This window comes from Pempheris klunzingeri, chromosome 14 (assembly GCF_042242105.1).
Source record: "Pempheris klunzingeri isolate RE-2024b chromosome 14, fPemKlu1.hap1, whole genome shotgun sequence".
In the NCBI taxonomy this organism is placed as follows: domain Eukaryota; kingdom Metazoa; phylum Chordata; class Actinopteri; order Acropomatiformes; family Pempheridae; genus Pempheris; species Pempheris klunzingeri.
This window is the reverse complement of record NC_092025.1, coordinates 8,726,655-8,741,851: the sequence shown is the minus strand read 5'-3', so window position 1 is coordinate 8,741,851 and position 15,197 is coordinate 8,726,655. Positions and strand designations below refer to the sequence as shown.

Here is a 15,197-nt window from a genome sequence, read left to right as displayed (position 1 = left end):
TTCCACATTTGATATGTGAGAGACCCCCATCCATTATTATTATTATTATTATTATTATCATTATTATCATCATCATCATCATTATTCTTTTTTTTTTTTTAGTATATTTTACAACAGGGCTTAAGCAAGCCATATGATAACCTGAAAGATGCTTTCAGATGTCAGTCAAGTCTGTCTGTCTCTCGCCATAAAAAGTCGGTTAACATAAAAAAAAGGGGCAAGTGTTAGGAATGGGCAGACAGCAGTGAAGAGAGCTCTGTGCTCAGCCTGCAGAAACATGGAAGCACAGCAGAGCCTCACACTGCCGTCCATGCAGTCTGAAGAGCTTCCAGGCTCCCCTCTAGGCCATGCGGTCTGCACCAAACTCGACAACACGCCAGGGGTGAACTCTCGTGTTGGTGAAAATAAGCTAATAATGACAATTTGACTATATGAACTTGGGTGTAGCTGTGTGAGGAATATTCTGTATACAGCTGAGGTCTCCAGTCTAAAATCGTTCGGTTCAAATGAAAATTGCAACTATATATTCATCTATACACATATATATTGCAATTGTATGTCTATATTCAGCAATGAGCATGGGTGAGATGGCAATGGTTTGGGCTGAAGGGGAAATCCACCCCTAAAACACGACACTACAGTTGAAGTTGTGCTATTTCTGTCACCTTGAGGAGTTCAGTCTAGATTTGTGAGCATGAAGCGATCTTCGTTATAGCCTGACACGAGAGAGCAGACACTATAAATGGCGAGAGTCACTTTGCGGACTGGGAGACTAACTTTGTGGTCACTGTGACAGTATCCAGTATCTCTCAGAGATAAGGGGCACATTGTCTGGTTTAAAACCATTAGCACCACTATGAATAAGCCTCTTTTGGGTATAAATGCTCAAGAACATTCAATGAGCCTTCAAAGTCAGTTTAATTAATTGGAAGTGGAGCAGAGGCTGAAACAGTCCTTGTCTGATGTCCCAGCTTTTGGGAGACAGTTGTTCATATTCGTAAATCAGACTTGAATCCAGGACGACAGAAATCTCACAAGTGTGTGTGCTTTCAGGGTGGGAGAAATTGTTTGGCCATTGCCTAGCACTTGCCTCAAGATTCAAGTTTAAATGGATACGGTAGTACACTACAAATGTCAACACCTTCCAGGTTGACTTTTTTTCTTTTTTGATTATTTTTTTTTTCTTAAACCAAGACCCCTCCCCTCTCCCCAAATGGATAAGCTAGTCTACTAAGGTGTGTAACATTCATCAGCTGTAAACTGCTGTCAGTTTGAGATAAAATGAAATTACAGCAACAGAGCCATGCTACCTTAAAGTCCAAGCTACAGGATCACAAAACAGTCAATTTTTATATTGTGTGAGGGTAAATGAGCCATTTCAAGTTTGATTTTTTTTTTTCAGTCAAAAAGGGTTAATTATAGTTTAAGAGCCACCGGGCGCTGCAACAGTGAAACAAACACAATATATTTTATACTTGTTGCACTGTTATTGGCTTTTCAGATGAAATGGCAACAAAATTGGAACCTGCTGCAGCTCCTAATGAGCTTCTTGTATTGGTTTGTAGGCGGTTTGAGTCATGGTTTACTGTTTGATCAAATATTCAGATAAATTCAAAGGACAATGCTGCAAATGAACTGGAGGAACACTTTCTTTTATCCTTTCAGAATAAAACTTATCCTGCACACACACATTGGTACAGTCAAGTAATTAATTCCTGGTATATCTGTTGTTATTCTACAGTTAAGTTATTTTTGACAGTAAAATGTGCAAACAAAAGCATTAATACTTGGAATGTGTTTTTTCTAATATCTATTTATTTCCTGTGTTGTCCAATGTGATCAATTACTCTAACCAATAAATTTGAATATTTATTTTCTCTCTAAATACGTGAACACTGTGTTTTAGGATAATTTGCCCATTTTGAAGTAAAACAATGTCCTGTACACTTGCTGGATAGATTGGAATAATTTGTCTATTAGTGTCACTAACAAAGCTGCCATTACTGTACATTCTGTATGTAATCTGACAGTCTTTACTGAATGAGAAGAATGAACAGACACTAATGCTGCTTATTAATGTAACAGAATTCAATTTTAAGACCCCGTGAGGTGAGGTGAATAAATTAAATAACCAATATATTAAAAAAAAACAACAACCCTAAATTGCGTTTTATTTAACTTTTACTCAAAAAGTAACTCGGTCTGTGTTTGCAGTGTGCACACAGCTTGAGCTCCTAAATTGAATTGGCTTGTTTATAAGTAAAACACAGCTGCCTGTGTAAGTCCGAATCTGAAGATCTGAATTGTGGACATCCTCTGACACTGTATTTTGAGGAAACTTTGGGCATTTCTTTCAAGTTTTACTCTAATCTTTTAGCTTAGTGGTGAATCACAGCTTCAGGGCGCTGGTCCAACATCAGGATGTGAATTTAACCCTCTGATCACCAGCTTTGACACCCCCCCCCCCCATCTCTTAACGCCTGCTAATGTTCCTTTTCTGTTCAATGGAGTCTACAGTGTTATTTTACGTCTAGTAATAGACGTAGAGTAATAGTAATGCCTCTATTATGTCAATATGTGTGCACAATACTGAAACTAAAAGAAAAACTGGTTCCCAGAATCTAAGATTAAAGTTATTAGAATTATTAATACAAGTTTTGAGAAAAATAAAGAGATCAAAAACATCTAAAAAATATCTAAAAATAACTGTGCCAGAGGCATCTGGGATCTTTCCAAAGTTTACAAACGTTAAAAGATATAACAGGTTATTTCAACAGCACTATGATAGTATGACTCTTGTGGTAATCATTGGTATGCTTCTTTTTTAAAAAAATATGAAATATTTGCTTACACAAAATTCTTTTTCCATGATTATAGCTTGTGTCCCTCTTAAAAAATGATCAAAAAGAAAAGTTTTGCATATCTAGCGTTAGCATTTAAGGTAGTATGGCACACCCCTTTTAAAACATTCAAGGGTGGGGATCCAAATAATGCCTTGTGAACAATTCCATCTTACAGCAACTGTTTCTCTATTGTTCATCCATGAGAGCTTTGGTTAGCTGAAACCATGTGAGAGTGGCAAAACCAAACCAAAAATAAAACATACAGGGAATAAATTACAATGAACCTCTATCAAAATAATTGTCTGCAAATATCTGAGTAACATGATCATTTAGAGAAAGGTCTATCTTGACTGGTCCTAAATCCACTATTCACTACAAGTATTATATTAATGAGTCCTATATAACATCTACTTTGTAATTACAGGATAGAAAAAGAGCGCGAGAGGGAGAGGGATAAATATGAGAGAAAGGAGAGGTAGAGCAAGGGAGAACAACAAAGACCACTACACTGGTATCAAAGACAGCACTCTGTTTACAAGTTAACTGTGATTTCTTTACACACTTATGAAATACATGAATGATCAACAAAAGAAGTAGGATCTCTGAGGATGGGGAATGGAAAGAGAGAAAGCAATGGATGCACAGTACATTTTAATAGTATATTACAATTATTAATATATAAACCACAAAGTATCAATAAAACTCTGATTAAACTTGAAATCAGCAAAGAAGCATCTTTCTTTTTTTTTTTTTATAGTTTTGTATTTCTTATTTTCTTTTACATTTGAACATTACAAGGGTTTTTTTTCTTTACTCTTTAAATTATTACTTGATCACACCTCCATATCATTTTACTTTAGAAGTAATCCAGCATATTTCTTTACCTGGTTGTTTTGAAATAAAAAGACATGAGACAAGAAGTGGGTAAAAATGAAAACAACAAGTACACCTGCAGCAGGTAAAGTATTTCAGAATACACACCATTCATTCGATCAGTGACTTTAAAAACCAGACTGCCCTCTGGAGCATGTTATTATTAAATGTTTGTCATGAGTAAAACCATTAACCACACATACTGTGTAAAACCTGGTGCAGCGACAGATAGTGAATAATTCAGTGTCATCTTTTGACCCTGTATAAATATCTTCAGATGAGACATGGGTCTAATATATAAAGAAATCCAAGTGTACACTGCAACATATCAGTTACTATTTCCCAAGCTGTTAACTCACCTCAAAACTCTGAAGTGTTTGTCTAGTCAAGAATACTATTAACCCCAAAATCCTTCATACTATCCCAAAGCACAGGGCCGTTTTGAAAAAGCCAACATATACATGTGCAAATAGGAAAATGGCCTGTACTTTACTACTCACAGTGCAATGATTACTCACTTTATTACCTTTCAGTGTTTTCATTTATTTTGCCACTAGGATAAATTAAACCTGCCAATGATTCCACAATAGAACTCACAAAGGCTGAGGTATGGTATCAAAATGTTTACTTTCCTAATTCATTCAAAAAAGAACTGATTCAGAGAACGAGCATTACATAAAGGCTCTAGCACAGAGCCCAGATATTGTGTTCCAAAAAATTAATCAGGAACAAGCAGGATGAAACAAACAATAACATACAGCTAACAAGTTCCTCTCAAGAGTATAAAAGTGTCAGGATGCACAGAGCACTTTAAAATGCCTGGTTCAAGTTCTAATCTTCACGTCTAAGTACAGTGTGCTTTGGATTAAATCATCTTTTTTTTTTTTCTCTCTCTCTCTTTGAAATGATACTGATATCTTAACAGTTAGACAAAAGATACCAATCAGGCTCTTTTATTTTTTAAAATTATCTCTTAAAACTGTGTTGACTTAACTCACCGTTTGTAAATTTGCTGGTATGACACTTGTAAAATTATTCAGCTTCAGTATTTACAGAGCAAGTGTGTTCTGTTTGTCTCTGGGGTCATTATACCGTCTTCCAGCAGAAAAAAGTATAATAATAACTGTTAACAGCTTTTTCTTCTATTCACACGCTATAACATGTTCTTTTGACACACCATCACAAAAATATGCTATTCTCTCACTGAGTTGGTTATATGCAGTGACTGGAATAATATGTACAGCTACATTTCTTTTTCTCAAGTTTGAATTCACAATGTAGTTATATGAAATTTGTTATAGCATATATATATATTTCTAAACAACAAAAACAACACTTATAAAAAAGGACCATAAAAATATTGGAGTCCTCTTTGTATTGCCCAAAAATAGGTAATTATGGTTAACAATGAGACATCACAAGAAATAAAACGGCTACTAAGATTTATTACTTTGATACCTTCTTTAAAATTTCCTTCAAATTTAGTTTTTTTTTTTTCTCTCCACACTGAGCTTCTTTTTTTTCCAGAAACACTGAATGCAACATCCAATCGTTTCTCCTTTACACTAACCGATACAAAGATGAAGACGTGACTTGCAGATATTCGTGGCCATGACCCCGGTACTTCAAAACAAAAAATCCATTTACACAAATATACTAAAAGGTAAAATAAAATGACACAAAAATCAAGGATAAACTAAAATGACTTCCCTAAAAACTAATTAAAAACAAAAGCTAACAGAGGAAGGAAACAGGTGAATGAAATCGACGTGAAACATCATACCAAACCAGGTTGTAAAGTTATAGGAGGTTTGGATTATAGTACAGCAGTTGTTATTTTTCTGAGATGACTAACGTTTTCTTTTCTTCTTCATATGGTTCCGACTTTCGTTCTTTTTGCCTGGGTGACGCTGTAGTGCTTGAAGTTGGATAGCATCACCTGCACACAAAGCCAATTAGAAACTTCGTCCTGTCTTTCCTGGGCCACCAGATATACTCTGCTGGGTGATAAAGAAAAAAAAAAAAAAAAAAGGACAGCAACAGCGTTAGAAACCGTTCATTTAATTTGAATAAATCCTGACTGTGAATGCTTGTGCAAGTTGAAACATTCACGGTGACATTTAATGACGGAAATCTGTGGTCGTTAATGCGACTTCCAAATAAGATATTTTGGGTGCCTACAGCGGCACGACAGCATGAAACAAACGTGACAGCAATTATCATGAAGTGCAGCAGGTCAAAACTTGCTGCAGGCAAAACGCAAGTACACATTAATTACATCTAAAAGCACCCTGTTAAATAACTTGGTGCACGTTCACATTTTAAAAAGTCTATACTTTAGCCATGTGTTGACTTAGCAACCATATTCATGCATGTGCTGCTCCTGTTGAGTCACGTAATCGAGGGATTGCTTTGCTGGACATAACCCAAATGTGCAGAAATGAGTTTGAAACAGATCACACAGCATATGTACAAATGTAGCTAGAAGCAGACAAAAAGCTCGAGGCATTTAGAATGGGTTTTATACTGTACAAATGAGGGCTAATGTTAGCAACAAAGATAAATACAGTGACAAAATAAACATGATGAAACTGAAATAATCGCTTCCTCATACACATTTACCACTTGGGTTTTGGATTCGAGATGTATGTAAGTGATAGACGTGCTGAGAGGTCTGTCCTCCGACAGCCAGAGTTTAGGCCATGTGAAATACTGTAAAATATGTGCACGGCTTTTTAGGATGGAGACAATTCAAAATGTTAATAAGAAAAAAAGAAGAAAGAAAAAAATGCAGAACTGGTAGCATGTGGGCGTGTGACTCAAGTGTAAACTTTTCCAACAGGAAGTCACACAAACATAATTGAAACACGATCGATTGTGTTTAAATTACTGATAATCTTTTCTAATGTTTTCTTTTCTTTTTCTTTTACAGACATCCTACAGACCAAGAGAGGCCTCCTGGTTTGTGAGGACACAACCTTTCCGTCACACTCACACTTCGCTACCACCTCTGTCATTTGGAGGGAGAATAAACAACGAATAATGTGATGAATATATATATATATATATATATATTAGAGAGAGATTGATAGAAATGCACAGTAAATAAAATGCAATACCTCTGATGAGATGGCAACCGGCCACCTGTTCAATGGTATCCATTTGTAAAAGCTGTCGCAATCAACGGGCCCTAAAAGTGTACAGTTAGTGCTTTTGTCAGTATGCATTTCAAGGAAAGAAAAGTGAGTATCATATCAACGTTTTTCAGCTAGCATGACTGTGAACTTTTTGATTCAGTTTGATCATGTTCAGTAGCAGAGCAGGAAACTATTGTCATATATGTATTATACAGGTTCAGTCCATAGTCTAGTAATGGACAAACAGTGGTACAAACACTGCAAAATTACTACAGGAAGCAGGACTCATTTAATGGTAAAAGATGTTTAAAAAAAAAAGGTTACTATATAAGTGAATGATCTCATCATTCAGGATACAGTAACTTCAAATCATTTTATTATAGTCCCAGGTTATTTGCAACCTGAGTTAAAATATGTGAGGGAGATAATACACACACAATACCTATTCATGCCAACATACACAACTGATTTTATCTGTAAGCATGCAGAGAATAGGATCGTAAACACCCCTGAGTAGGATCAGTGTGTTTTTGAGAACTGAATGGTTTTCATTATGTAGCTCAGTTATCAGGATACTGGGGATATTGCTGCTGACAGGTCTGAAGAAATCCTTGGATTCAAACACAACAGTGAAAAGAGAAGCACTTTCAACAGCGATTATCTGTCTTTATCACTTCAATCAGCTAATTGCGCTCTAATTGTCTTGCATAAAAAAAACAGTCAAGTTCATTACTGCTTCTTCACAGTGGCTGTTTTGATATTGGCTAAAGGGATTAATAAAAGCACTGGAGCGTAAGGCCAAGGGACAAATCAGTGATTCTGAAGTCATCCGTGAGGGTGTGACATATGATGATCTTACATGCATTCAGTTCAACAGCATCCCCGGTATAAAAAAGAATTATAAAGCACATTTTAGTTCTGAATCATATCCTATTTTAATGTTCTGAATAGAGAGATCATCTCGCCGGGAGCACAAAGTCACAGGGCTGCTGCATCACCTCTCTGCTTTATTGCGCTCTGTTTGATTCACTGGGTAATTCGGAAGTGGTGATTTAGTACGTAGCATCACAGGCACAATTTGACATTCTGTGAGGGAATCACAAAACCCAGCCTGGATTATACGAGTAAAACACAATATATTCTCCACTGATCTGCTTCATAAATCTGTGATCTGCTTTTTAAGTGTTTTAAGGTAAATATGATGAAAGGTCAAACAGTATGATGAAAGGTCAAACATTCCCAATTCTGAACGTACAGTCTTTGTTGCAGTGAAAGACTTGTTTTTACATTCTCCAAACACTGGTTAGAAACTGTTGCAACAAATGGAAAATAATGGAAACAAATCGCCTCATTTCCATCTGTAAACTATCTGCTGGTAAATCTGCTTTGAAAATGAGCCAGCCTGGTCTTTAATAACAAATATTTTGCTTCCTACACTGAGACCAAGTGATTATGGCAGATAGCCAGTGGACCTAAAACAATTAATAAGAGAGGCTTTGCTTCAGAAGCAAAAAGCCAATAAAATGTTTTTTTTTCCTGTTAAGCTGTTTTTGTTTGGATATCATAAATCAATTACACATACTTACTGAAATTAAAATGAACTATTTTAGTTCCTCATGAGCTATTGGCACATTTGCTCCCAGTGGCTTCGCCCCATACCGACAACACAAGCTTCACATCTACTTCATTGTTGCTACCATTACATTTGGTCCCATTGATTCGATGTGCTGCTCAAAGTGACAAATCAGCTGCACTATTTCTCACAAATAGATGAACAAAATATTTTGGTACCACCTAAAGGTGGGATCCCAAAACACTAAGCAAGTCACAATTTACCATCAACACACAACCGTAAAATACCAGGACCAGACAGAATGATAAACTGACTATAGAAAATACTATAAATGACTACAAGAAAACCACAAACACACCAAATTAATCTTTCTTGTACTTTCTGGAAATTCAATTTAATGATGTGGACTATAAAGTTTGGAAAGAGTGTCTTCACCCTGTAGTCTTGCAGTGCTCGCCTGCAGTACTAATGGGCTTGTTGTTATTCCACCTCAGTTAAGCCATGCATTAATTAGCTTCTTTCAGAAAGCAGGTGTTATTTTCATAACCTATACTGTGTCACTCAGTTCAGTCATGTAAAACAGTGCAAACATGCCCAAACAAGCCTGGCAGTGAGTCTATGAGCTCAGCCCTGCTGCTCCTTGCTAAGGGCTATAAAATAATTCAGATGGTAACATTTTAGATTAATTATTCAGTGAGGTCCAACGTAGGCTTAACACACATACATACAAAGTAAACAAACAGCTGACTGAGTCGTCTTTTGGGGGATTTTGAACCTTTTCCCTTAGTTGACAAGAAAGTTCCTGTGCAGTCTATAACTGTAACAATACTCCAGCATTTATAACCGGACACTGAGTGGATCCTGTTCTCACTGACGGGTTACAAACTCCATTTTAAGCGGGTGAGCACACAGTACTTAATTACAAAACTGAGCACATAAAATAACACTGGAAATGGGTTCTTGTCTAACAATTATTTCATGAGATGGGATGCAAGATATAAAAATTCTTTCATAAGATAAGGTATATGATTATTAACCAATGCTGTCCATTAATAAGATGTTAACATGTCCGTATCACTGCTACTACATTGTGCAACATATATACATTATATGTTATAAACCAGTTAAATGGTTCTAACAGCTTCTAACCATTTACAAATATTACAAATGCTAAATAAGGTAGCGTCGTAGTTTCAGCTTGGTTGCGTTTACCAATCATTTTCTTAGACTTGTAATAAAAGTTTTATAATTCCTTTTCTATTAAGCCTTGCTATCTGGCCAGGCTTTGTCGCAGTTATGAAGAACACAGAGGGTGAAGCCTTTCGGGCATTTTTTAGAGGCTTCTTTTTGATTGCAATGAAAGCAAAAGGCAGGATTATAACCAGGTTGCTCCCCTTCCACCTATACTGACCCACACGCAAAGATGAACATCTGAGCAGGGGCAATAAACACAGTCAGGCTGAGAACACCTGGAAAAATGTGACTGCACATGGACAAGGGCACTGGGAGAGACAAAACCTGCTTGGAAGCATTGTCCTAGTGACAAAGCAAACTCAAGCTCTGGGACAGATGGGTTTCTAAAAATAAAGGAAATTTGTTCTGTGAAGGTGACACAGGGTCTGAAGTGAGGTGATTTGTGCAACAGCTAAGGGGAATAAACATTTGCATTTGACACAGATAACTTTCAGAGCTACGACGGGGGTTTACCCTCATGCACAAAATGCTTATGGGACTTCTGAACTCAATGACAGCAGAGACCTCTCTGTAAAGAAATAATCCACACTCTCAAACTGTACTGAATGATTGCTTTTTACCTATCTGGATTTAGGATATTGGCCAAGAGGCAGGTGGTGGATATTTTGATCAATTCAGTGGACAAGTATAGTATCCTATAATTAGAGAGCCCTGCTCCCTGATAGAAAGTCTAGTGTCCAATAGTTTTACAGAACATCACAGTCATGGGCAGTGCGCATTGGCTGAGTGTCTAATTTTAGTAGTGCTATTTTGACACAGAAGAGGCAACTGAGCTCACGGTGCGGTCAGACATGGCAGACTGTCTGCATTTGAGTACTCACTGTGATGCTGGGGCCAAACCCAGAGCCAGGCTGAGGGCTAGCAGCACTGATGTAGTTGCCCACAGCCGAATCCTGGCTGCTAGGTCCGTACAGGTCAGCCACAGGCCCTGGACTGTTAGCACCAGGGAAACCTCCGGGCCTTGACGGGTTGGCACCTGCATACAAACACAACAAGGAGCAGCGTAGCTTAGAAACACCCACCAACGATTGAGCACAATTCTTACTTGCTATGACTCAAGGGGACACAATCAAAAGAACACATTACTGGATTCATGTTCGTCTCGAAGGACTTGCTTATAGTTCATATTAACTGGTTACAGATACTCACTGCTCATAAAACGACATATTCAGTTTCATTTGACTGACAAAATAGTGCAGGATTTAGGTTTAACATGGTTTTACAGAACCAAAATTAGGGGTGAATCCAGTATGATATTCTAAATATAATCTACATGCTGTGTGTATTATGCATAGGAGTAACATTCACTTTATATAATCATGCACAACACAAAACAAGCACAATTCTAGAAATACTTCCACCATGCTAATAAACTAGTAAGGTTGCAGTGTAAATGTTGCCATGCATAATGTGAAGGAGTAAAACAACATTGGCTGCTGAATAAGAAGAGTAACACAGGATTATTGTATTAAGGGTTTCACTTAAACATTTTACACCCAGACATTACGCTACTTTACGCTTTCCGAGATGACCTAATGACTCATAGATACCGGCAAGGATCTCCTTAAGATATTCTCCATACTTTGAGCTGTGTTTTTCAGCTTCTCCGTCTGCTGGAGTAACTTCAGGCATAAAACAAAATAGGTATGCGAGACGAGAGACGGAGGCATAAGGGGGAAATATAAAAGCTTGACCCGAGTTCATCTGCAGGTCCAAACTCAGGGGGGATAAAAAAGAAATACTGTACATGACTTACCACCTTTGCTCTGTGAGTAAGAGCAACTCAGACTAATAAAATGTCTTTTGAAAATCCAGATGCCTACTAAAGGCCAATAACACTGGCAATACAGGGAAAAAAAACAGTCGGGGAGAAAGAAAAATGCAGTGATCTCTTAACAGCAATCTCCTCTGCTGTCAGCTTCGCATAACCCTCTGTCTCACCTTTATTCAAAGACAGACTGTGAAAAAAACTGAGCAAATGCATTAAAAAGAAAAATCTTCCAACTGCAGAAAATGCTCCATCTTGTGTACATATGAGCTCATGAACCCTATGATGCCTGAGTGGAAGTCTTTGTAGTACACGTAGAGGAATATCGTCTGACTGCAATACATCCAACGTGTTGATGCAGACACACACAGTGTACAAACTGTATCATTGTCACCATCATATCACTATCAAAGCTACATTAGACAGATTTGGTTCATTGGAGGCACCTGAAAACATACTCTAGATATCCGCGTGTAGCACTCTAGAAAAATGAAGCCATCTCACTAAACACACATCTAGTGGAGTTAACACTGCTGTTTAACTGTAAGGACTTTAAACAGTGAGCAGCTAGTGCTCTTATCTTGCCCGCACAGCCCCCAGTAGGCTGGCTTATTAAATAATTAAGGATTTTTTCAGTTGAAATGGCAATCCTCATTTCCTACGACTGGTGATTTTTATTAGTGAGTGTGGCTCACCCCTCTCCCTGTGAAGCTCATTTTTCATTTAAATGTAGTGCTGCAGTTGGCCTGCATTTAGCTTTGGGAGCAAAACAAGCCCAAGTGCAATGTGGGTCAGATTCTTGTTCAGAACAGAGTCCGCTGTCACACAGACTTGTGTGTTTTATAAGGAATGATAGTCTAGATAGACCAATGATAGTCTTTCTCATGCTTCAGTTTTAGGTACTTTTGACACTGATACATTTGACTGAAAGGACAAACAAGGCTGGAGGGAAATCCATTTGATGCTAGTAGTGTGTGGAAAGAAAAATGGGAAGACCCCAAATAATGAATGTCTAATGTGTAACTCTTAAGAGTACACTGTGTCCTGTGCTGCCTGTCTGTGTCTTCCAAGCTATATTTGCTCCACTTTAACTCACTTCAATGTAGTACTGAAGTACAGATGTAGAAGCTGTGCACAAGGAAAGCACTTATCAATGAGATTTGCCATCAAACTGCATATGGAAACTAATCTATTCTCCCTTTTAGACTAAGAATCTGTGTGCCACAATCTCCATCTGTGGACTGAGCACTTTGTGAGGAGCATGGCTGCTCACCACAGCATTTGAACAGTAATGGCATGATAAATGACGGCTGGTGATCACCATCATAAGGCACCATACTTACACAAAAATCAATTATATGATCTGAAAGCCATTCGTTTTTGTCTCATCTACTTCCAACAAACATCCAAATAAACAGTACCATTGTGATTCTACTTACTATAATGTGCTGTAATGTGATTTTCATATAATTAGGCTCCAGGTTGGCAACAAATATCAAGTCTATTTCACAGACAACAAGCACATAAATTGAGTTACAATGTAATCAAGCTAGCTCAGGGTTTGAACGTGTCCTCTCAGGTGAGAAAAACCTGTGCTTTACTAACCAAGCAAAATTCAAACAAAAAACAACCACCCATCAAAAGTCACTTAGCTGCTGCTAAAAAACTGAAGTAATTTGACTCGACACAAAACCCTCTCTACTCTAATGACAGCTACAATGTACAATATATTAACATGGCATAACCAGGTGTCAAAAACAGCAGAGGCATTGGCATGTGTTCGCAGTTATACTAGGTAGTAATAATCTTCCACCTGCCATGCAACTATGCATGTAACATCCTTCAAACTGCTTGACTGATCTATAGGAAGTAAATAATATGGCGAGCCATGTCTGTAGTGCCGCCACACTTGCAGAAGTGTCAAATTGTCAAAAAACGACAAATACACTACATCAGCACGCCTACAAGAAACCCTTCAGAACTCCAGAGAATCACATAACGGGAGCCGTTTCCATGCAACCTGTCTGTGTGTTTTGCCATTTGCTGTGCTAAAGTTCGTGCAGGCAGTCTGCAGGAAATGCCAACATCTGCCCGGGGCAGCTGGCCAACACTTTAACCATTAGGGGGGGGAGTTGGCCCCACACTTACACACTTACTTTATCCGTCCAAAAAGGTGACAGGATGGCCCCTTTTGTTTTTAACATTTTTTGCTGCTATTATTGTGAAGGTGGAGACCCAGTAGACACAAGATTGAAGGCTATAGCAGGATTCTAGCTCAGCAGGGGGACGTGAGTGTCCCGAAGGCAGGGAAACTAACCGCTGTGTGTAGGTCAACACTGTCACCTACAACAAGGCACATCTCCCACATCGCATGAAGGCCCTCCGCTAAACTAGACGACCTTTACTTACAAGCACTTTGGATGAAATATACACTGGTGGTACGTCATGTCAGGGCAAATATGATCATGAGAATATAATAATAATAAAAAATAGATAAACATAAATACTGTAGAATCCAAAAGAAGTTGTCATTTCTGAAGACTGTCTGCTCTCTATGAAAAAGCACACATTTATAAGATTTTTCTAAGCATTGCATGTAGGTATTGAAATGTCAATGTGCAGTATATTTTACTTGTCAGTGGAATCTCATCCCTGGCTTTTGAAAGCTATGATTACATAAGGTAGAACATCAGAAAAAGCACACTAGATAAAAATGTGCTTGTGTTGTAGAGCAATGGCTGTATTATGCAAAAAAATGTTGTCTTTTGAATGTCTAACATCGCACAGCATTTCTACTGATTTCCCAGTTAGACTTTCACACACTAATAACATGAGCAATCACTCTTTTAAAATACTTAAAGGGCTCCACTAAAAAATGGCATTCACTCCCACACTTCGCTTGTTCCTTCGCTGCTCAAAATTCACATAAGTTAGAGAGGCCAGTGTACTCTCCGACATCATCAGTAGTTATTTTGTTCACATGCAAATGAAGGATTACATTCTGTATGTGTCTGCCCCTTATGTGCAAGCAGGGGCTGGAACACAACTTCACAAAGAAACAGAAAATCTACATTAAAAATTGAAAAAAGGAGGAAGAACATGCAATGCTATTTTGTCAGCAAGACGTTTTTTTATAGTTGGTTTTTTCTGAAGGGGGGATTTTTTTCTTTTCTTAACAAAAGCAAGAGAAAAGTAAATAAACAAATAAATACAAGAGTAGATCATCTGCATGGAATAATGTCATGAATCAAACTGAAAACTCCAAAACGTGGATGAGATAGATGCGCATATACAAACCTGGGTTCTTAAATTGATCCGGGCTGTGTAGGTGCTGGAGGGGGGAGTTGCAGGCGGAGGTGGCATGCTCACTGTGCAGCATCTGAGCCGCTTGGGGCCCCAGGGAGCCATAGTCAGCAAAGGAGCAGGGCCCCCCCCTCTGGTCACTGGGCGCAGAGTAAAACCCATAATCGGGGAGGCCTGGGAGATACAGTATAGGGTGGGGAGGGGGAGGGGAGGGGACTCCATCATTGTGGAAATCAACTTTTTCATTCTCAAAGTCAATGTCCAGATTGTTAAGCATAGCTTGAAGGTGTGTTACACCATTTTTAGGTTACATCCTTGCGTTTAGTCTGCTTAATTGGCCCTCCCTGCCCTCCCTCCCCAGCAGCTCCTGCCATGTGGCCAGGCCCCCTTGGCATATGGTCTGTGTGTGATATGCTCAGCTGTATCTTAAACTTTAGCTGTACAAT

At 38.2% G+C, this 15,197-nt stretch overlaps 1 protein-coding gene across 7 annotated transcripts in view; it reads right to left on the bottom strand.

The window, feature by feature from the left end:
• Positions 1-1,904: 1,904 nt before the first annotated feature.
• Positions 1,905-15,197, bottom strand: part of LOC139213451 (RNA-binding protein Musashi homolog 2) — a 226,279-nt gene continuing 212,986 nt past the window's right edge. For 3 of the 7 annotated variants that reach the window (XM_070844150.1, XM_070844151.1, XM_070844152.1), the window contains 3 exons: positions 10,502-10,656; positions 6,836-6,906; positions 1,905-5,713 (listed from right to left, as the gene is read on the bottom strand). In XM_070844150.1, coding sequence (XP_070700251.1) covers positions 6,865-6,906; positions 10,502-10,656 — 197 coding nt within the window. In that variant the 3' untranslated portion in view covers positions 1,905-5,713; positions 6,836-6,864. Of the gene's footprint in view, positions 5,717-6,835; positions 6,907-10,501; positions 10,657-14,745; positions 14,926-15,197 lie in introns of all 7 variants that reach the window. The other 4 variants (XM_070844145.1, XM_070844149.1, XM_070844146.1 and 1 more) reach the window with 3 other exon arrangements.